Consider the following 23647-nt stretch of genomic DNA (forward strand, 5'->3'; position numbering starts at 1 on the left):
CCACAACCCACTCAGACATAATGCTCAGTGAGAAAAGTATCCCAAGATAATAAATACCAACCTTGAATAACAGTGCATGCTCTGTCCCACTTATGGGGGAGGGATGGTCACAAGCCCCCTTGGGATAGTAAAGGTTCTGAGAAGGCCTGCAGGAAATAGTTACTTCATTTCAATTGACAATTGCTCCTAAACTTATTTCATCCCTTTTTTTTTTTTTTTTTTAAGAACAGATGATGGTTGAATGCCTGTTGCTCCTCACCAGGGAAGGCATCAGGCAAGGCCACCAGGTTTGTCACAGGTGTGAAGGCGCTGATCCTCACTATTCCCTGTCAGCTGCCCGTGGTGCCACAATGCACACTCACCACAGAGTGCTCAGAATCCCAATTTGGTTTTTAATGTTAAAGATTGCTTTGTGCATTGTGGTTACATTCGTTTTTGTTTTACATTTAAGTCTATGGGGGTGGGGGAATTGCGCCACAGCACAAGTGTGGAAACCAGAAGACGACTGGAAGGAGTTGATTCTTCCCTTCTGCCAGGTGGTCTCGGGGGCTGAAGACTTAGGTCACGAGGCTTGGAAACAAGCCCCCTTGGCTGCTCAGTTATATGGCAGGCCCCAAAATCTGTGAACAGGATCCCCAAGATACTGCAGACAAGTGACTTAAGAAGCAAGGCTGTGTTTCTTCTGTTCCTACTCCTCTACAATGGCCATCTGGGTCATCTCCCAAGCTGGGAGTGGGTCAGAGCACTAGGCCCTCTATCCAGCCAGGTATAATGGATATTATTTTGAACTGTACAGCAATATTTGGGGAATTCCCCATATGATGGGTCCTTTTTTCCCAAAGAGCTTATGAAGGAAACCAAGGCAAATTGCCAGCTATTAATGAGAACTAGGCTCTGCTCAGACTTAGGAAAACACTGTGGGAAGAGGTCTGTGGGGATGCCTAAGTAGTTAAAGGGATTGCAAGGCAAGTGGAAAGACCCCCAGACCCACACAAATACTGTATCAGTGTGGCATCCTGCCTGTAATACCATCCTGGGAAGGTGAAGGCAGGATTTCCAGAGCAAGCTGGCTGGGGGCTCTACCATACCAGTGAGCTCTGGGTGCTACTGAGAGATCCTTCTTCAATGAGTATGTTGGAAGAATGAGCAACAGTGATTGCCAACATCAACTTCAGGCCCTAACATTTACACACACACACACGTATGTGTACATATATCACCATGTGTCTACAACAAATTCTCTCTCTCTCTCTCCCTCTCCCTCTCCCTCTCCCTCTCCCTCTCCCTCTCCCTCTCTCTCTCTCTCTCTCTCTCTCTCTCTCTCTCTCACACACACACACACACACACACACACACACACAAATGGAAAGAAAAAAGACCAAGAATTAAAAAAAAAAAAGACAGATCATGTAGCTTTGAGTTTCTTACATAGCTAAAGACAGTCTTGAACTTCTGATCCTCCTGCCACCACTTTGCAAGTGCTGGGATTCTAGGCCTGTGATATAACACCCAGCTGAAACTGAGGAGTTCTTCCAGGCCTACCTACCCATGCTTTCCTAGATGTTCCTGCTAGAGATACCTACACACTCCTGACATGAGGTGGTCATGTCAGGTTACAACCAGAGTCTCCCTGAGAGCCATGAACAGCTTCTCCTACAAGATCACAAGGGTCAGTCACTCATAGTAGTTCTTCCCCCGACCCCTTAGAAGGAAAGGTGAGCCAGAATCTAGGGAGAAAGCATTTTATTGAGATTTGCTACATAAATGCATACAGAAAGCTGAGGAAAAGGGTTGCTGAAGGAGCAGCTTCTGTCTTCCCCTAGGAAGTCACTAAGGAACCCATAGGAAACAGGTAGAAGGGAGACAGCGCCAGCACTAGGTGGGTGATGAGAGGAAAAGAGAGGCGAGGGGGAGAGATCTGTGAGCAGATGTCACATGGAAGGCTAGGTGAAGATCAGTGGGTAACAGTGCTGAGAAGTCACTGGGTCAGAGCCTGAATCACATCCTTCACCAGCATGGTGCCAATCACCATCTTCTCACTGTTGACGGTCAGCTGGGCGGCTCCAGCTGCCCGGGCATCCAGAGTCAGCAGGACCAGACTCCCACTAGTTAATGTCCTCCCTGCAAACCTAAGATGGGAGCAGAGGAAGGGGTTGGGGGAAGAACTGCCAACGGTGACTGTAAAGGGCTCAGCCCTGGTGCCCTTCCTTAAAGCCAGACCCCAGCAGAACCCATCTCTGACCCTCTACCAGTACCTGTACTCATCAGATGTCCCACATGGGACACGACCTAGGTTGGCGGTGGCAGTCACTTTCTGCACCACCATGTGATCACTTCGACAGGTGTCTGGCAATGTAAGCTTCTCTGTGATCTCATTCATGCCTGTCAGCTTTCCTGCGGGCAGAGATCACGATGAGGGCAGAGGCTGTGGTGGACACAGGCTAGCACCTGCATCAACTAGCTGGACATTCCCCGCAGTTCTCCAAGGCTCTGCAGGTCACTATTACCCTACTTAGCCTCTGAAGGTCCCCCACTCCTCTCTCACTTCAGAGAACTGACACACTGCCCCTGTTTCTCTCACACCTTCCACTCCTAGGAACATCATCTTGCCACTGTCCATCACTCTGGACATGCTCAGTCTACCCATTTCGGAGAGCTCCTTTCCAGAAAGGAGAATGTTCTTCACATTGGTGCCCTGCTTCCTCCCTGTGCATGGCCAGGGTCCTCCAAAGAGGATTCCAAGGTCTCCCTCAAGCCACCTCAACTGTCCCTTCTCTCCAGATCTTGGATGTCTTTGGTCATCGCAGCCATGTGTGTCCTTAGCTCCTTTCTGCCTTGGCATCTCTCCACTCCCTCCCTCCCCCTTCCTCCTAGAGAAGGCAGGCTTTCCTTAAGGTTCGAACCTTGTTTCTTATCCCCTCACCCCCACGCCACCACTGCCTCTCTCTGTCAGGGTGATGTCACCACACTCACAGCTTTTCCATTTCCACCTCTATGCTTGTGACTCCAGCCTTCAGGTGTTTGCTAATCATAGATCCGTATATTCAGTCACATCCTAACACCTCCCCAAGTGTACCTCAAACCAGCCTTTCCCCCAAACTAACCAGGCTCTTCTCCTCCCTGCCTTGTTCTTTCTTCTAGATTGGGGGGTTTGACAAATTTTAGAATATAAGCCAAATTTAGCCCACTACTCAAATGGCTTACAACTGTTTTTTTGGTTTTGTTGTTGTTTTTAAGCATTGGATGAAAATTCAAGGAAACAATGAGCAATTCTTAAAACTTGAAAATTAAATAAAATTGTAATTTCCTATAGTTATCATTAAAATGTTATTGGGACATAGCCACACTCATTCATTTAAATATTCTCTGTGGCTGTCTCACCTGACAATAGCAAAGCTAAGTAATTACAGCAGAGACCACATGACCCTCAGAGCCGTACACATTTACTTTATGACCCACCACAGTAAACATTTACCGGCATGCTCTAGGTGAAAGACCACCGCTCATCTCCATACCAAGCCAGGGATTTTAAAGCCAGGCTATCACCCACCTCCTCCCCCTCTCAGGGCTACTATTTGTAGCTTCCCCCTGCCAGTCACTCACTCCCATTCCAGTCCTTCATGCCTTTTTCCATGGCTCTGATCCTGTCTCGACATCTCTCATCAGCTCTACTGCAATGGCCTTATAACTATCTATACTAGTTACCCCACACCCAGAGAAGTTAAGGCCGAGGACTTTGTGAAGCCATGCATCTCTTCCCCTGGGGTAGGGCTAGGCCTCACCTTTCTAAGCTTTTCACTTTTAACTGTTGAGTGTTACCAGGCAGTTCTTTCTAAGCAGGGGACAGAGACTTTCTTCATCTTCCCTGACTCCTCCACTGCCAGAAAATGAAACCTAGTATCTTCCCCCGACACCCAGTAACGTCTGGGACCCCTTACTGCTCCTGGGAACTCGGACAAACACACCACTTCTAGTTTTGTTCTTAGTACTCCCCTGTGATAGGGACTCCCATGTCCTAAACAAAATTGCCCCCAACACTTTTCATCACACCTCTGCACACACTGTTTCCCCTGTAGCCCCAACTGGAATGTGGGCCTGGACTGTGTGCACACTTTCCCAATCTTCACCACATGTCCCAGTCTTTGTGACTACAGGGCAAAGGCTCCTCCCACATGTTGCGGCACTCCAGGATAGTGCTGGGGTCCTCCAGTCTACCACAGGGAGCACTCACCCTGTTCCTTCTTGAACTCATTCTCACTCATAAATACAGGGGCCATCAGCTCCCCGACAGGTGGCTGAATGGAGACATAGAACTGTCGGGTTTGGGTGCTGGGAAGAGCAGAAGGAAACAGGAGCAGAAATGAGGCCAGCATCCACCCCCTCATTCCCATCTTATCTTGAGGCAGGGCACAGAGGCAGAAGAGTGAGGTAAGACCCAGAGCTGGGAATGGCAGCCAGACCCATAGAATTCCATGTGGCCCACCTACCTCCCTCTCCAGCTCTGGTTCTCTCAGACCCTGCCTCTCTCCACCACACCCTCTCACTACTAACATGTGCTGGGTACATACCACAGCTGGAAGTTGGCTGCCTGGGTTGAGTCGCAGAAGTTAATGCCCATCACAGTAGTGGTGGATTCTCCAGGTGCCAGGGACTCTGAGTGATGTAAGGAGAGCAATGAAAAGACAGGAAAAGCCACCATTGTCCTGGAGCCCAGCATGACCCCAGTCTCCCTCCCATACCAGAGCACATCAGCCTTCCATGGATTCCTGGGTTTTTGGGTCCGTGGAGTCTCTCACCCACTCTCAAATGTGCTCAAAGACCTCCTGCCCTAATAGGAACTTGCTTATTTCCTAGTCCATCTTGTCTAGCATGGTGTTGAATCATATTAGATGCCACCTCTGTTTCCTTACAGCAAGGCCCCTGGTTTGATCCCAAGAGGGTATCAGCAACTACAGATAGACTGAGTCTGCCCAGGGACCTCCTCTTCTACCCTGCCCAAGGCCCCCTGTACCGATTTCAGGGAATTCTTGAATGCTGATGCCAGCAGGCAGCTTGGGAGTGCCCACATGCAGCCCCTTGATGGGAGTCTCCGAGTTGTTGGAGAAGTAGATATGCAGAGACACCATGTGGGGATCCCCAGAGAAAGGCTGGCGGCTGAAGGCATAGTCCACAGACAGCCCCTCTCCAGCTACCCGGTGCAGCAGCTCCTGCCTCCCAATGCTGGACACTGGACTCAGCAGCTAGAGAGGAAGATGAGGGGCATGCAGAGAAAAGGCAAAGGATAGTGAGGCCCATCCTTGTCTTACCTAGGCCCATCCTGAAAAACTGGGACCTAAAGGTATCCCAATCATCACACCCCAGCTCCTCCCACACAGAACCACACCACAGAATACAGCACACGGTCCCTCCCCAGCTCACCGAAGGCACCAGAGAGGAGTCTGTGAGTGTCAGCCCTTCCAGGTCAGCAGCCAGACTGGTAGACACAACCATGGGAGGAGACACAGGCTGGACACTAGGAGGGGTGACTGGGAGGGGAGAGGAAGGAAGAAAGATGACTAATAAGGAAGAGGAAACTGAACTTGGCTTGAATTGAGAGGAACCCAGGGCTCAAGGAGCGAAATTCAGCACCGTGGACAGCGAGACACGTAGCCATCTGGGTAGAGCCAGGACAGACACCCCAGATCTCAGGAACCTGCCCTGGTGCTCCCAGAGTGCCTCTTAAGCCATACTGGGCTCCCTTCCCCCATGCCTTCTACCACCCAGACTCACAATCCTCTAGGTCCAGCAGGGAAATCTCCTTGGCTACAGGGGCACTCTTGCTGCCTGGAGGCTGAAAGGGAAAAAAGTGGACAGGGGTATGAGGAAGAGGAGCACTGTGGCTTTCTCTGTGGTGGTGGGAGACAATCTGTTCTGAATGGAAGGAAGATGTCCAACCATAGGGTAGGAAGATGCTTTTACCGTTTTCTTCCTCCAGGAGGCAGGTTCCACCTGTTCCTCCTCCGACTCTGACGTCACCTCAGACTCTGAGCTGCTGCTGGAGTCACTGCCCTCTTCTGATGATGAGCCTTCTCTGTGTCCCTCTGATGCCTTCTTCTTCTTTGTCTTCTTCTTCTTCTCATCTTCCTCCTCACTCTGTTCACTAGAGGAGAATGGAAACATGAGGCTGCGGTCTGGCTTGGACCTTATTTCATAGAACAGAGGAAGCCCTGAAAAATGGAGGAGGGAGTGGAGACCTTGGGTCAACCAAGTCTGCTTCCAATCGAGACTCCTATCCCAGCCCCAGAAGAGCTTTTACACTGGCTGGTGCCATCTCAGGCCCCAGAACCCTGGTGACCTCTTTCTGTCGCTCCCATGAGGTCTTTAAGATCCACTAGACTCTGGCAGTCAGGCGAGCAGCTATCACAGGAGATGACCCAGTGGATGTGCAAGCCCCCAGCACCAGAATAGACGCTGAACCTCCCCCTTACCTCTCGCTGCCTCCGCCTTTCTCCTCATCCTCTTCTTCATTGTCCGACTCACTGCTAGACTCCCCGGAGCCACTCCCACTGCTGCTCTTACTCTCTGACTCACTCTCAGATTCAGGCTCTACAGAGGAAATGTGTCAGGCCTCCTCGCTGCATGTGAAGCCCCCCTCCCCCACAACACACACACTAGGAAGGGCCTTTCCACTTCCTCTGTAGGTCTTTCTGGGTTCATGGGAGTTGTTTGGGTTCCCAGCTCCAGACTCAGAACCAAAGCTCCCATTTCATTTGACCTGTCCCAAAGCTAGATGCCAACTGAGACTTCAAAAACCTATGGAAGGACCCACCCAAGTGTTACTTGCACAGTACACACATATGGGGATGGGCAGCTGGCTTCACACAGGCTGTGACCCATCCACAAGTGCATGCCCTTGGTCACTGACCATATAAACATACATGTAGAGCATGCTCAGTCATTCAGGCATGCACATAGGCAGGACTGCAGCTCTACCCCTCTGCTCACCGCTGTCTGCAGACTCAGTGGGGCCAGACTCCCCCTCGGAGTCAGAATAGAAAGGCTTTTCCTTCTCCTTCCTCTTCTCCCGATTTGAACATTTGGTCCATTCAGGTACCTGAAGATGTCATAAGTACAGGTCCTTTCCTCACGGTTGGAGGATGGGGCGGGGGGATGGATGTGCATGGCCTTTGTACCTATTGCTATATCCCTTCTTGGTGCCCCACTTAGGTGTGAGCCCAGAAGGGAAGAATGGAGAGGTACAGTCCATAGGGAGAGGAGTAGACGGTTCATAGCCATGACAGCACCCAGCCATGGAGAAAAGGATCTGGGCACAGCACACAGGGAGGGAGAGAGGAGAGTACACAGCACACAGAGGGGACCTCAGTGTATTCGCCCAGCAGGCCCACGTGGGTCTCAATAAGGGAGAGGTCTTCTTCCTGTGTATGGGGAGGGCATCAGGAGAACTGGGGCAGCAACATGCACACACACACATACACACGAACACAGCAAAGATTCTGACCTCCACATTGCGCACAGATGGATCTGGGGCTTCCTCTGGCCAGTCCGGGAGCTCCTGGTAGCCTGTAGCCTTTGCATTGAGCAGGTGTGACAGTGAGCCCAGCTGGAAATGGTCACGATCTGAAGACAGGCTTGTAAGTTAGGCTAGCGGTGGCAGTGAAAGAGGCAAGGGTATTTGTTTCCTGGCTAAAACTGGGTACTAATTCTAGCGGGGATTCCCTGGCTAGGCAAGGGCAAGTAATGGATACATCCCCTGGTGACTCCTGTGCACCCTGGCAGCACATGCAGACCTACGTGCTGTGAGGAGGACAGGACAGAGGACAGACTGCAGAATGGGAACAAGGTGTTAAAGAGAGGAAACTCCAGGGCCAAAGTTGTCATTGGCCTGGCTGCTCAGGTCTCTATGAGGAGACCACAGTGTGAATGTGGCTCCTCTCCTGGGCACAGCCAGGTTAGAAAGAAGTCTTACATGGGACAAGGTGAAGAAGCTGGCTGAGCTAGCCAAGGGCAGGGAGAGAGGTCTGGTAGACTTCTAGATTCATAGAGACAGATACACAGTCAGAAATAGAGTGGGAGAGAGTCAGGGTCACAGTGGAGAAATGATATAGGATGGAAACCAGAGCCACGAATGAGGATGGCTTCAAGGCTGCCCTGCATCCTGGGACAGTTACATTACTGCCTACTTCAACCCTTGAGACCTAGGGGAGGAAGGAAAATGCAGAGGTACCAGGAAAGCCAGATTCTGTTCAGGAAGGCCCTGGGTAGGCCGTGGCTTCGTTTCCTAGAGCTAACAAGGTGACTGAAACAACCTTCCATCACAGGCCACAACTGTGAGCAGAGGGAGCCTGGCTGGGGCTGGCTTCAAGTGACTGCCCATAGTGCTGGCGATTGCATCCTCAGGATTGCTACACACATGTCCCTTCCTTATGCACGTTATCATACTACCTGCCTTCCTAGGTCCTTGGTATCTAACATCTTGGTATAGAACCCCAAGTCCAGAGCCTGCTCAGCGGGGAGGTGGAAAAGATGTCTAAGAAATGGAGAGGAAGCAAAAGCCCCACGTGACGAGAAGAGCAGACCCTCGAGTGAGGCAGAACCAGCCATGACTGTGGTGGACACCGCAGGAGCAGACATCAGACCAGTTCAGACACAGAAGCTTGGTGCCTGCCTAAAGCCCAGCCGTGGCTGAAGGCCTGGACCCTGGGCCCTAGGCATGGCCACTTCCTCCCTCTCTTCCCAGAGGTTACCCCAATTCCCACTCCCACCTTTGAAGGATGACTCCAAGATAGGGGCTGGCTTAGGGGCCAGGAAGAGTTTCTTGGCATGGCGACTGAGGGCACCACCCTGCTCAGAGGGAACAATGAGCTGCCGGGTGAAGCGGGCTCGATCCCGGATATCATAGTTCTGGTCGTACTTGGCCAGACTCAGCACATACTGGGTCAAGAGCTTGGTCTGCAGAGAAAAGAGAAGGTGGCTCAGCAGACAACAGAGGGTGGGGGACCCAGGAGACCTGGAACAGGCTTTGTTCAGCCAACACAGCCGAGGAGAGATCCTTCCCTTTACTAGTCAACTTTCCTCCCCGCCTGCCATGTTTCCAGCTTCTCCATTTCAGCCTTCTGGCTCTGACTTCTGCCCCCAACTACCACAACTACCCTGGGCCAGCAAATGAGGTTGCCCTCTTCTCCCTGTAGGTCCTGGATTCCATTCTTCCTCTAATTTCTGGTCCATACTGATTCTGACACTATGCTGTGTTTGTGGGTCCCAGGCTCCACCATCCCCAGAGAATCAAGACAATAAAGGAGGGAGTAAAACAAGGGGCTCAACCCACAGAGCAGATCCCGAGCAGCCTTGGGGATCTCAGAGATGCCAGTCTGTCCCCTAGAAGAGTCTGACAAGGAGCAAACAAAGTAGCTCTGCCTCTGAGGCCTACTGAGCTCATATGGAGTCCACAGTCTACAGTGGAGGCAGCTATAGCTGAGGTCCAAAATACTGTCCTCAAATAGTGTCCCAATGTTGGCTTAGTCCAAGCTGCCTTCACATGATGACAGTGCTGGCTGCCATCATTTATATAGGACTTTCTGGAGTTAAGTACTGTGCCAGGTGTCCCCCACTCTCCTGTTGTCTCTGTAACTCTAAATGCACAGAGATAGAGAATCAGGAAGTGGCTTTTTCAAGGTTGAGGGGCCCGTAGGTACTGTACCCAGGCCTGGATTAGAGGCCCACCTGTCCCCTCCCTGTCAGTGCCTATGCCTTTAACCCAGATCTCTGTGTCTCCTGTGACAAAGATCAAAACCACCAAATAGCACCAGGTACCAGCTAACGCCAGAGAACCTACAGGCACCAGCAAGACGGAGCCTGGGGATGACTAGGTTCTGAAGATTTGTGATGATAAAATATGACATCCAGCCAACCATCACTAGAGTGCGTACCCTGCTGGCCATCAAGCAGATATCTGAGACGGGGTGAGATTTCCAGGCGCTGGCCCAGAATCAGAGCTGCTGTTGTGGCAGAACTGCCCCATATCACTTTAGGGACCCCTATGGCTCCACTCTCATCTACACTATGTCCTCCATGGACTCTGATGCCAAACATTCAACTCAGTCCCTACTTGCGATTTCAGCCCCAGATTCTCCTAATACAACAGACTTAGAAGAAACATGAACACGGGATGCCACTGTGATGGACTCCACCACTGGCCTGCCTTTCCCGTCTGACCATCTGACCAGCAAATATTGTCGACATGTTATGAAGATGGAGCAGCAGATTCATTCCCTCCCCCCTTCTGGTTTAGGACAGCATCTTCTTTCACAGGCTTCACAGGTGGCTGATAACAGACTATCTTCTTCCCTTGCCTCATCCTAGAGAAATCACTTAAGGATTGGATCCATCTGTTCACAGTCCTAATTCCATGTCAACAATTAAGACAAGAGCCTGGCCCAGGTGCTGACATACTACAAGACTGTTTGTAATGATCCATCATCCTTGCTCCCTCTAAAGAGCCATTGTTCACATTTACAAAGTCCAAACTGTGTCAGAACCCCGCTTCACCTAGGCACAATGTACTAATATTCTCACACACACACACACGTTAATTAGAGGTTGTTCAAAAGAACCCATGAGCCATGTCAGTATACCAAGAACTCTATTGACAAAGAGGGTCCAGCTGCCAGGGAAGAACATGATGGGACACTCTCAATAACTGTCAACATTCATGCTAACTGCCACCCAAGCTAACTATTCAAGAAAAGCTAAAGTACATACTCTGCATAACCCTACATAAATTCTATAATCCAGGCTTTGCAGCCCACCCCTGCTGGTGTTTGTGCTTGGTGTAATTTGCCCTTGGTGTGAGCAAGGCTTGTGACTTTGGAATGTAGCAAAGATAATGAGCACAGAGACTTGTCCTGCTGGTTTGAAGGCTCTAGAGACATTGTCCCTTGTGGCTTAGAAAAATTAAGTGGCCACACTGGGAGGCTCACATGGAAGGAACTAAAGACAGTCTCTAAAAATTGAGAGTGGTCTCTCATTGACAGTCAGTAAGGAGTCAGGACCTTGGCTAAAGTCACAGGCAATGCTGACTGTAGGTGAGCTGGGAAGTGAAGCTGTCCTCAACAAAGCCACCAGGTGGAAACCCAACCTTGGCCCATCCTTCAAGGACAGACAGCCTTGCTGCATAGGACCAAACTGTCAGACCAGGTTCCTGGCCCATAAAAAAATTCAAAGAAAAGCTGGGTGGCACTGGTGCACATTTTTAATCCCAGCACTCGAAAGGCAGAGGCAAGAGGAACTCTGGAAGTTTAAGGCCAGCCTGGTCCTCAGAGAAAGAGAAACCCTGTCTCAAAACCAAAACAACAAACAAACAGAAAGAAAATAGGTGTGTTATCTTAAGCCACCAAGTTGACAGTAACTCATTATGAAGCTATGGAAAACCTAAGGTATTAAAATGTGACATCACCTATTATTAAATGTGCCTGTACCTAAGGCTCAGAGAGCATCTAGAAGAGAGGGTGGACGAACGAATGAATGCATACATGCACAAGTAGTTGGCAGTGATGTCTATTCACAGTCCCCAATACTTGGTGGCCCTGCCTCCTTAGCTTGGGTCCCCGGAGCCAACACTACCCACTCTGAATCAAAGGAGCCAATAAAGAAGCCAGTTGTTACCACCCACCATGACAGTGACAACTGTAGTGCAGGCAGGCCCACCCAGGCTTACGAAGAACACGGTGGCCTTAGAACCATGGTAACCCTAGACATGCCAGACTCCTCACTACCTGAGCCCTGATCATGCCACTCTCTGGTTTGTTTTCTTTGGATGTTCGGAACTGAACCCAGTGAATCAGGGCTTTAGGCGTGTTAAGCATGTGCTCTATCACTGAACTATATATACCCTCAGCCCTGCATCATTTTCCCAAGTGCTCCTCCAACCTGCTCCTCCCTCCTTTCAAACAATACGACGCACAAACATTTGCTTCCCCATGTCACTGGCTGTCGGCAGGCTGTTTCTCCACACCAAGACTCAGACTCACTTCATTGCCACTATATGACATTACTGCCCTCCCATCTGACTCCTGACAAGAGTCCCGACACCTGGTGGCCCAGCCTATCCCAACTCAAGTCCCTGTACTCGTGCCAGGGACCATGAATCAAAGGAACCCGTAGTAAAGACCAAGAGCTGTGACCCTAAGACTACCACAGGACAGCAACAAGCCCCTTTTAGGGTATAGAACAGTCTCGGGTGATAGCTTAACTTTAGATTATAGCCTAATCCATTCATCCAGACATTTTCCTTTAAAGTATCTGCAAACTTTTCCTGTAAAGGGACAGAGAGTTTTAGGGTTTGTAGAGTATGAATACTGTTTCAAGTAGTCAGCTCTGCCACTACAGCATGTACTACTTTACTGTGTGATACTGTGTAAACACCAGCGTGTAATACATAAATGAATATGCTCCAACTAAAATCTTTGTCAAAAAACAAGCAACAGGCCAGGTTCAGCCTACGGACTGCAGTTTAGCAATCTCAGTGTTGCTGAACTTACCTGTTGTTTGGAATCTCCAGCTCCTTAAAAAGTTCGGCCCGCTGTGCCTTATTAGAATTCACTGGAGTTATCTCAGGGAACACTGGATACCCACAGGCTCTAAGCACCACTATACTCCAACTTACTTGAACCATATCCTTGGCAATAGTATCTCTCATAATCTTTTACCTTTGAAAAGGGTCTGGTCACCAACAGCACCCAGGCTGGAACACAGCCTTGACCCTCAACCCTGGCATAGACAGCCCAGACATCAGCAGACTTTTGGGAAGATGCAGGGTCCATGCCCCCTGGGATACGTGTTCTCCCATCAATGCCTATCACTTAGCTCAATCAGCATGAGCACTTCACAATCCATGTTCCAGACATGACAGATAAGCACTCTCTAACTTCAAGACATGAACACTCACAGCCTCACAGGGGATTCTTCAATGGTGACCCCAACCAGAGTCTCAAGTATACCTATGGACACTGAGGTGGCAACGGTTACTTGGGAAGACTAGCTACCCGTCTTGATACATCTTTTCAGACCTAGTGGGGAAAGCCAAAAGAATGCTGCCCAGGGCGCCTCTTGGGGGTCCAGAGGAAGCTGGTGGGGATGTCTCTCACTCCTTACCTGCTTTGAGTTAGTCAGGTACAGCTTGGCTGCCAGGTTGATGACCTGCAGCTTCACGATGTCCTCCTCTGCTGTGAAGGACTTGGCCATTTTTCTCAGGACATCAGGTGCGATCTTGGGGACATGCTCACAGTACTCTCCAATGAGCCAGAGGATGCTGGCTCGTGCCATGGGCACCTGTGCATACGGACAGGCATTACGACTAGAGGAAACATATTGATGTGTGGGGGGTGGGGGGGATGAACTACCAAGGAAATGGCGGCTTGTGCTGGCCTACTATCTTATAGGTGCCTGAGGATGGAGGCAGAGGGGTAGAAGAGATTATAAGGTGGGCTTTTTACATGCAGCACCCCCTCTTCCACACGGTTTCATTAGCATGAACAGAGCTGCCAAGTCCTAAAGTTAGCCATGGTTTTCTAAATGTATTGCTGTACTGCCATGTCAGTCTGCCTGAATCTCCAGGAATGGCATTAGGGATATTTTCAACCCAGCAACACAACAAAACACAAAGATGATTCAGTCAGCCATCCTTAGTCAGAGCTTCAGCGGAAAATAAAGAGTTCTGGTAAGGGCTAAAGAGCTCTGTGAGGGAGCCCGTGGGGATAGCTTGAACACGGTCACACAGTCTAATCTTTTCTCCTTCTTCGACCTGAAGAACATGCAGTGCCCATTTGGAGGTTGATCTGGGTGAAGCTAAAGCATTTAGTTACAGGTTCTTAAAGTCATGGGGACAGGGCTAGAAAGATGACTCAGAAAGTAAGAGCACTTGCTGATCTTGCAGATGACCCAAGTTCAGTTCCTAGCACCGACATTAGGCTGTTTACAACTGCATAGAACTCTAGAACCAGGAAATCTGAAACCACTGGCCTCTACAAGAGCACATACCCCACAACACACACACACACACACACACACACACACAAATTTAAAGTAAAATAAATCTTTAAAAGGACACTGGTTGGGTGTTAGTAGTGTATTCCTTTAATCCTAGCACTCGGGAGGCAGAGGCAGACAGATCTCTGTGAGTTCAAGTCCAGCCTGGTCTACAGAGTAAGTTCCAGGACATCCAGGGCTACACAGAGAAACCCTGTCTTTTAAAAAAAAACACACAGCAAAAACAGAAAAAGAAACCATGGGGATAATGTTGGGGTGGGAAAACACCTGAGTTGTTTCCTCACCTGGATGTTGTCTGTGAGCTTTGCCAAGTGTTTGATGATCTCACCGTGCTGCGCTGGCTGCATTTGCAGCAGCTTCTTAATGACCACCACTGACTCTGCAACCACAAGCTCTAGGGAATGGGAATGAGAACACAAGCCCCAGGACAGTCAGATGGCCACACCCAGATGGAGAGGTGCACCTGCAGTGCGCTGTCCATCCTCTTCCTCAGCCCCCTGCAATTCTCAAACAGCTCAGTTACAGCAATACCTGCACACTAACTGAAGCAGATAGCCAACAGACACACATTCTACCTAGATACACAAGGGGGTAACCACTGGCCAGCTGGGTCAGACATGCAGGCACACAGACACCATCAAGGACGGACACTTCTCCAGGCAAACACTGACCGTCACGGTTGGACAGAAGCTGCACCAAGCCATTGAGACAGGTGTCACGGACTCGGCCTATGTTCGTTGCACATCGTCCAATGGCCTGGATCGTGGCTGCCACAAAGTCTTTGTCCATGCTGCGAATGTAGGTCTGTGGAACATCATGACACAGTAACATCTAGTGAGTAGTAACCTCACAGTCAAGGGATTCAAGTAGACTAAGGCTGTAACACCCCCAAACCTCCGTATGACAACTCATCATGCCAGAGATTAAGTCTTGGGGAACTATGATGTCTCCAAACCACATCCAGGGATTTCTCAGCCTAAAGTCAGCAGAAGACACTGAAAGGGGGATCTAAGGAAACATTTCTCCAGCTTTGGGCTCTTGCAGAAAATGAGACCCATCAGGGAAATTCTCTCTGAGCACAGGGATCTGCAGGACACCTTTCCTGAGGCCTGGGGGCTAGAGGTAAGCCCATTGCCTGTACCTGGAATTCCCGGAGAACAGTGGGGATGTTAGTCTCATTGGCCAGGTTGGTCAGCACTTCCAGCTGCAAAGAGGCAGAGAGGCAGAAAGTGGCCAGTGTGGCCCACGGGTTTTCTGGGATTTTATTACAAACAGACTAGAAAGCAATACTCAGGGCAGCTCTGCACATGCTTAGAATGACGAGGAAATGCTAGATCATAATCCTTCTTCAAAAACACAAGAAGGTCAATTTGCCTCCTCCTCAATGAAGTCCCTGAGAAAGTACAGGCGAAGAACGGTCATGCTGCCTCCTACCTCCACAGAAAACACTTCCTTTGAGGACACAAACCAAGGATGATCTGTCCATTCTCCCTGCCTCGGAGCATTTGCAAATGCTGTTCCTTTTGTATGGAGCAGTTCTTCCCACTTCTGGCCTTGCATTTACTTAGGCAATGCACATTCATTTACCAGGTCTCAGCTTGGACTCCATCTTCTCAAGGAACGCTTCCTTGATCCAAATGAAGGTGGACCTATGCTAATTTAAATTTCTAATTTTTTTCTGTGTATTGTTTTGTCTAAGCACCCTGTGCACACAGTGCCTGCAGATGTCAGAAGAGGGCATTGGATTCCCTGGAATTGGAGGTACAGGTGGTCATGAGCCCTCATGTGGGTTCTAAGAATGGAACCTTGGTCCTCTGGCAAAACAGCCAATGCTCTTAGCAGCTGAGATACCTCTCTAGCCCTGATGCCACCTATTTATATTTCTCTGCACTCTTCAATTTTGACATATTGCATAGATGGATTTTCTCCATTTATCTTATGGTTAGCTGTTTAATGTGTCTTTTGCCTCCCAACACATAAGCTCAATAAAACAGGCTCTCTGGCCCATTTCCTTCACCTTGAATTGCTATATCAATACCTATTTATTGTTGCTGTTTTGTTTTGAGACAAGTGTTTCAAGTAGTCCAAATTGACCTTGAACTCTATATGTGGCCAAGAATAATCTTGAATTCCTTATCCTTCTGCTTCTACCACCTGAGTGGCAGGATGACAGGCATGTGCTACATCATCCTGTTTATGGGGTGCTGGGGATCAAACCCACGCCCTTGTGCACACTAAGCAAGGGCTCTCTCCCCAGACCCCCTGGGTCCCTAGATCCAGTATCAGAAGTAGTAGTAGACACACTAACGAGTGAGGAAAGTTAGTCACTGTCCAATGACATCGCCCAATAATAAAGCATTAGAATGGGAAAGGGAAGGAGGCACAGGATCCCAACGCTTTGCCTGTTGGTGTATGTGTTCCAGAAAGTCTGAAGGGGCAGGTACATGAGAGACAGAACTGCAGAGTTTGATGACTTCACACTAGTAACATCACTTCCTGGAGTCTACAATTAAAATATAAAATGCAAGCGATACAGGCTTTGGGGGTGATTATGAAAATTAAGTTATTCTGGGAAGTGTCTGCTGCATACCACGCAGTTGTGTAACCGTTTTCCTCCAAGATTGAAACATTCTATCCTACTGGAAGCTCAAGAGCAGGAAGGAAAACAACTCACAACAGCATCAAGAAGTCCCTGAAACTGACCAGATTCTCTAGGCCCCTCCCTGCCAGAGTAAGCAGACTAAGAGAGGCTGAGCTGCCAAGAAGCAGAGGAGCCAACTAAGCTGCAAAGTCAACTCTCAGCCAAGCTAAGCTGCACAGAGTCTGAGACCAGACCAGCTGCCTGGGGGAAGCAGCTGCCTGGGGGAAGCAGCTGCCTGCAAGAGCTTTAGACCAGAGTCACCTGCAAAGCACACTCTGCAACCTGCTGAGCTGCCTGCAGGCTGTGCTGTGGACTCCAAGATCCCAGCTTTTGTGAGCTGTCACCCATGCTGGCTGGGGTGGCCTTGGTGATGTGGCTGTCTTTTAATCATTTCTGTTCCTGTAAGTAACCCCTCACCCATATAGTCTTGTAAGTAACCCCATCCCCACCCCCAAAATCTTATTGGTTCACCCAAGTTGGACTTGGGTGATATCTGTCCTTAGGTCTGTCATGGGCTCCCTATCTGCAGTATGTTGGTACCAGGACCTCTGAAACCTGTGACATCACATAGGCGACAACACGACTACACACTTGTTGCCAAGACAATGGCCACCATATTCCCAGAATCCATTGGACTTACCTCCCATCTTTACCTGTGACCACGTCACCATCTACATATATAAGAGGAACACCTGCCCCTCCCCCCTCTCCCCCCCCCCTTTTCTTTCCACTGCCACCTTGCCCCTCTCTCTCCCAATAAACCTCACGTGGAACTGTTTGGTCTGGTGTAGTCCTGAAGCCACGCGGCGTTCAAGATCATAACAGGGTAGGCTTCACAAAGAGGCAGGCACCAATGTGTCCAGTATCAGTTAACCGGGCTGGTATTCAAGCAGGTTAGCTGGGATCAGAGGCCGTGCACTCACCTTCAGGATCTTGATCTGGGTAGGATCCGTGGACCTAATGTAGAAGCTCTTCAGGTAGGGTTCAAACATACCCTGGCAAGAGAGAGAGAGATAGTATTCCTGGGGATCCCACCACAGTCCCAGATCTACCTCTTCCAGAGACACCTGCCGCTCCCACCATAGACCCCATGACCCGACCCTTCCATCTCAACGCTGTCATCCTTGCCTCAAGTTCCGCACCCATCTCAAATCTGACTTACTCTTTCTCATTGGCATCCCCACCCCCACCCCCACCATGGCCCCTTCAGGATCTAGACCCGGCTCCTGGTTTGCATTTGGGGTCTTGAAAAAAACCTATACCCTGCACACAGGGTAATTGTAATTCCCCATCTTTCCCTGCAACCCTGGGCGTCCCACCCGAGTTCCCAACAGCTCCCACAGAGCCCACAGGAGCTAGGAGCAGGCCTTGAATGCACGCTCACCCTGCGCTTGATGGACATGGTGGCCACGTTCTGGAGCACTACGTACTGCACCTCACTGTGGAAAGGATGGGTTAGAGGTTTCTGAACCCCTCAGATGGGGCCGGGGCGGTGGGTTGTGGAAGAGAGGTTAGCCAAACAGCTGGGAGGAAGGAACTGATGGGAGAAAAGTGGGACCTGGCTGCGGAGGGGGCAGGGCTCTCTGTACCTGTGGCTGCGCAGCAGGCGTACCAGCGCCTTGGCGATGACGCCCACCTCTGCCTTAGGCGCTAGGTGGAAGTAAAGCTGCGCCACCGCCATGACCACCGCGGCGCTGCGGCTCTGCAGCAGGGGCTTGGTGTTCCGCAGCAGCAGCCGGTGATCTGGGTCCATTACATAGGGCTTCCGAGCGGGCAGCGCCGCAGTGGCTGCCTCCTCTGATCCAGGGCCTTTGGCCTCGTCCTCCTCGGAGCCATAGAAGGCCTTCTCGGGATTCTCCTCCAGCAAGGACTCCTGAAAGAGATACAGCTGTGTGTATGGACATCTTCCCTGGGTGGCCTCCCGCCCCTCCGCAGGAAGGTTGGGAACCTCGTGCTCACATTCTGCGTAGGGCTCAGGAATTGCGTTCGCGCATAACGCGTGAGCATGCTGATAATCACCACCTGGCCCCACTCCTCCACATCAATGAGCAGGTTGCAGAGCTTCCGGTAGTTTTTGTGAATCAGGTCAATACGTTCTGGACATACCTCTTCAAAGGCCATCACTACACTGCCTGCCACCAGCTGGAGAAGCAAGGCAAGAGGATGTAAATGGGAAGGGCAGAGGATATGAACCTTTCCCACCGCTCCTCCTGCCTTCTCATAATACCCACCGTGGTCTTATCTGCCAAAAGCTTCTCAATGACTTCTATCAGCTGGTCCTTCTGATCGGAGTCCAAACTGAGGGAGAAACAATCACTGAGAATGTGGTCCTTCCTATCCCCAGGCTCCGCAACAGCTGCCCCAGCCTGGCTCACACACATGCACACTCAACAAGAGATGTGAGCCCCCATTCTGGCCAGTATTTGTCAGATCCCTAAACTATCTTATTCCAGACGAGAAGCAGCCTGCAAAACCGTGGTAAGGTCAGGGGTGGGCTGGGAGTTTAGGTACCCCGGCCCTGGAAGACAAAGGGCAAAGCTGGGGCACACCTGTAGAGTTTGGGGATGGCATGAGCAGCTGTTTTCCGAACGTAGGGTGACATGTCCGAGGCAGCTTCCTTGATGGCTAGCATCATGATGGGCACTATGATGGGCACACGGATGCTAGAGAGAACCCGGAGCGCACTGGCACGGATCAGCTGGTTGGGATCCTACAGGCAGAAGTAGAGACAGAGGCCCGAGAAGGCATTATGTTCCCTAATGGGAAGATCTCACGCCTTGGGGAATCACCATTCCTGGCTCCTACCACCAGGACTTGCTTCCCTACCTCCTGACAAGGGCTAGCTTGTGTCTGGTACCTTGGTGTCCTGTATAGTTTCCTCTGAGATTGAAACATTCCATCCTGCAGGAAAGTTCCATAGCTTCAAGAAGACCCTGAAACTGGCCACATTGACTAGGCCCCTCTCTGCCAGAGTAAGCAATACAAGCTCAGAGTCCTCTCAGACTAAAAGAGGCTGAGCTGCCAAGAAGCAGAGGAGCCAACTAAGCTGCAAAGTCAACTCTCAGCCAAGCTAAGCTGCACAGAGTCTGAGACCAGACCAGCTGCCTGGGGGAAGCAGCTGCCTGCAAGAGCTTTAAACCAGAGTCACCTGCAAAGCACACTCTGCAACCTGCTGAGCTGCCTGCAGGCTGTGCTGTGGGCTCCAAGATCCCAGCTTTTGTGAGCTGTCACCCATGCTGGCTGGGGTGGCCTTGGTGATGTGGCTGTCTTTGAGTCATTTCTGCTCCTGTAGGTAACCCCAATAAAACTTATTGGTTCTCCAGGTTAGACTTGGATGGTAGCCACACTTTGGTCTGGTCTGTCATGGGCTCCCTATCTGGGGTGAGTAGATGTGTGTGTTGTGTCTCAGCAGGGACAGTGTTGTTGAACACTTGGGGCCACCACCTCTTGGCTCTGGCTGCCAAAACGTGGTGCCAAAACCAGTGTGTCAAGAAGCGGCTTTGTTTCAGAAAGTTAGAAAACTGCAGAACTTCCATAGCTTCTCAAAGACTTTCTCAGGAGCCAGCATCTGTCTCCAGATGCTGCCATATACCTCCAGATGCTGCCATATACCTCCAGAGCCTGCCAGAAATGCAGGCTGCTCTCTTCCAGAGTTGACCGTTCCACACCCCTCCCCCAGTAGCCTATCAAAAGTTGCCCTTCTCTGATATTTAAAACCCACATCGTGTGGGCTTCTCCTGTTCAGACGGCATCCCATACATGCCTGATAACAGCATGTATCCACTTGCTCAGATCTCAGAGCTTAGCACTATCTTCCTACCGTAGTTATAGACCAATGAGTCTCAACCGCTTCCGGGGGGGGGGGGGAGGGTGTCACATATCAGATCTCCTGCATGTCAGGTATTTACATTATGATTTGGAACAGTGGCAAAATTACAGTTATGAAGTAACCACGAAAACAGTTTTATGTTTGGGGGTCAACACAGGAGGTCACGGATTTGGAAGGTTGAGAACCATTTCTTGTAACCAGCTCCTAATCCTGCAGAATGGTAGACAAGTGAGCTGGAGCACTACACAGGAAGGCAGCTGTGACCCTGATTTCTCAACTGAACAAAGAGACCCACAAAGTCAAGGGTGAACGATGGTAATCGCTGGCAAAATTCTGAAATTGGTTTTTAATGGTTTAACAGCACTTATTTGAAAAGCAGGAGCCTGTATTTTCTTCAACAAATGTATGACATCAACCACTAAAACTTGGCCTGCTTTGTTTTACCATTTTTTTTTTTTTTAAATTTTGGAATGATCACAGGGACAAAAACATCTGCTTTCACTTGGGGAGAGGTAATTAGGCTGGCAGATGTTATCACTGTGGCTCTTGATTCCAGCAAGGCGTTCTGGGAGTCTTTCCTAACACTTCCTGCATTGCCCCTCTTGATATATAGGCCTTCGATTTCACATCATCACGTTAGCATTTTAGGAGCAGAGTGTAGATCTTTCTTTTTGTAGAGAAAGTCTCTTGTGTTCTGTATGGATGCAACACCTGTCAATCCAAGTTGATTGGCCTGTAGCTGAGGCAGGAAATAGAAGGTGGAACATCCAATAGGCAGTAAGGATTCTGGGCTAGAGCCAGGCTCAGGATGACTGGGCCCCAGATATAGAGGAAGATAGTCAGGTAAACAGGCACATGGCAGAACTTAGAATAATGGGATTATTAAATTATAAACCAGTCAGGGAATAAGTCTAACTATATGGCCTAGGTATTTGTAAATATATTTGAGTCTCAGAGTCATTATTTTCAGGAGCTTGGGGCTGGGAGGAAAAACACACACTTACAGAAAATTCCATACTGCATATTTTATCTGTGTATTCTCATAGCCCTTTACACATGAAAGGTATTATTAAATTTTTTTTTCTCCTTGCTATTTAGGATCTTCCAAAGTAAGATAGAAAAAAGATACTGGCTGACTATAGAGTTCTATGAGACCACAACTTAATTTATCAACAAAACTGATGACCTGGAGACACTATATGCCACACACTGCAAGCCGATGCCGTGCTCCAAATAACGGCCACTGTTTTGGTCGGAGACACAAAGTAAGGGACAAAACTGACATTCAAAGCCGTGGACTTGATGTGGGGCGTGCAGTCCCTTTTCCTAGAGAAGCAGAGGCATGGCTGAATGTTTGAAGCCACCCTGCGCAACTTAGTAAAGCTGTGCCCCCAAATAAAAAATAAATAAAAAGGGCCGAGGATGAGCCAGATATGACTGTGTACATCTTTAGCCTCAGTACTAGGAAGACTGAAGGAGAATTGTGAGTTACGGCATTGTACAACATGGCAAGTTCCTGGCCAGCCCTGTTTAAAAACACCAAAAGAAATACCGGAGGGGGGCGGGGGGGGGGGGGACGGCGACGACTGAAGAGGGCGTGGGGGGGTGTGGTCTGCGTGTGAGGGGGGCTGAGGAAGGAGCCCAGAAGCAAGTGTGAGGGCCTGGTTCAAGCTCCAGCACTGCCAAGGATCTGGATTAGTGATGCCAGAAAACTAATTAAATAACACTGTGTTTCACGGGAGATCCCAGGGGGCCACCCACAGAGACGGAATGACAGAAGTCCAGATTATCTGTTTGTCAACCACAGGGCTTAAAGAAAAGTAGATAAAAAGAAAAAAACAGAAACAAGGCTTCAGGTTAGCTGATGAAAGGAGAACCGTGAATACACAATGCGCCTGAAAACTCAGACCATTTACAAAACAATGCTTCATTGTTTAGGAATGCATAACCAATCAGCAAAGAGAAAACACGGGGGCCAGCGGGATGACTCAGGGGCTAAAGCTCTCGGTCACTAAATCTGATTCTCCTGAACTTGATTCCTGGGGTCCACAGGATGGAAGGAGCCCTGACCACCACACACGCTTGCACACACCAAAGTAAAGAAATATAATTTTAAAAAAGAATAAGTATATACATATGAAAAGCAAGGGAGATAGACAAGAGACAAACCAAATTTTAAAAATTATAGTACAGAAGCTTCAATATAATGTAATGAGTGGTTAGGATACAAATGGAGCAGGGTGTGGTGGCACACGCCTTTAACCCCAGCACTTGGGAGGCAGAAGCAGGTGGATCTCTGAGTTTGAGGCCAGCCTGGTCTACAGAATGAGTTCCAGTACAGCCAAGACTACTCAGAGAAACCCTGTCTTGAAAAAAAGGACAAGGGGTATGCCTTATGGCTTTCTGAAGGAGTGTGGTCCCTGCCACTGGAGATGTATCAGAGATGTTCAACAACAAAGGCTGTTAATCCACTGACCTCAGGACCAATCTATTAGCTGCTTATTTCTTTTTTTTTTTTTAGAATAAAGATTTATTAGAATATGACTATGCCCATTTCTTTAACACAAAATCTAGCAATTGCATGTTTGAGACACTATAGCCTACAAGACCTAAATAATATTTGAACATTTTGCATTTTGTTGACAACTGTTCTAGAAGGTTTGGGGAGTGTTTTTTGGTTTTTTTTTTTTTGTTTGTTTTTGGTTTTTCATTGAGTTGGGCCAATTGAGATTTCTTACAGGGGGTAAGGCACAGATTGTAAAAACTTCAAGAAAATGCAAAATATGTGCTGCAGTTTCAGAATAGATCTTATAACATAATGTAATCTTGACTCAAACAAAAGATTGCTTACCAACCTGAGATGGAGCCCATGGGAGTTTGTTTGTTTGTTTGTTGTTTTGTATTGTGGTTTTTTTTGGTGGGTATATGTTTTTTTTTTGTTTTTTTTTTTTGTTTGTTTGTTTGGGTTTTTTTTTTTTGTTTTTTTTTTTGTTTTTTGAGACAAGGTTTCTCTGTATAGCCCTGGCTGTCCTGGAACTCACTTTGTAGACCAGGCTGGCCTTGAACTCAGAAATCTGCCTGCCTCTGCCTCCCAAGTGCTAGGATTTTTAAAAAATATTTATTTATTTATTATA

The 23647-nt window shown here is 49.2% G+C and overlaps 1 protein-coding gene across 2 annotated transcripts in view; it reads right to left on the bottom strand.

Moving 5' to 3' along the window:
* Positions 1-1726: 1726 nt before the first annotated feature.
* Positions 1727-23647, bottom strand: part of Ap3b2 (adaptor-related protein complex 3, beta 2 subunit) — a 33599-nt gene continuing 11678 nt past the window's right edge. Inside the window, exons 5-27 of one of the 2 annotated variants that reach the window (XM_006540571.4) lie at positions 19234-19394; positions 18916-18982; positions 18644-18826; positions 18274-18557; positions 18069-18123; positions 17608-17679; positions 15185-15247; positions 14715-14847; positions 14328-14437; positions 13150-13326; positions 8763-8949; positions 7499-7617; positions 7359-7415; positions 6985-7093; positions 6468-6585; positions 5959-6139; positions 5770-5830; positions 5419-5525; positions 5012-5240; positions 4569-4653; positions 4232-4329; positions 2256-2394; positions 1727-2129 (exon numbers count right to left, since the gene is read on the bottom strand). In XM_006540571.4, coding sequence (XP_006540634.1) covers positions 1979-2129; positions 2256-2394; positions 4232-4329; positions 4569-4653; positions 5012-5240; positions 5419-5525; positions 5770-5830; positions 5959-6139; positions 6468-6585; positions 6985-7093; positions 7359-7415; positions 7499-7617; positions 8763-8949; positions 13150-13326; positions 14328-14437; positions 14715-14847; positions 15185-15247; positions 17608-17679; positions 18069-18123; positions 18274-18557; positions 18644-18826; positions 18916-18982; positions 19234-19394 — 2946 coding nt within the window. In that variant the 3' untranslated portion in view covers positions 1727-1978. The remainder of the gene's footprint in view (positions 2130-2255; positions 2395-4231; positions 4330-4568; positions 4654-5011; positions 5241-5418; positions 5526-5769; positions 5831-5958; positions 6140-6467; positions 6586-6984; positions 7094-7358; positions 7416-7498; positions 7618-8762; positions 8950-13149; positions 13327-14327; positions 14438-14714; positions 14848-15184; positions 15248-17607; positions 17680-18068; positions 18124-18273; positions 18558-18643; positions 18827-18915; positions 18983-19233; positions 19395-23647) is intronic. The other variant, NM_021492.3, reaches the window with a different exon arrangement.

The sequence above is a fragment of the Mus musculus genome, chromosome 7, assembly GCF_000001635.26.
Source record: "Mus musculus strain C57BL/6J chromosome 7, GRCm38.p6 C57BL/6J".
In the NCBI taxonomy this organism is placed as follows: Eukaryota; Metazoa; Chordata; class Mammalia; order Rodentia; family Muridae; genus Mus; species Mus musculus.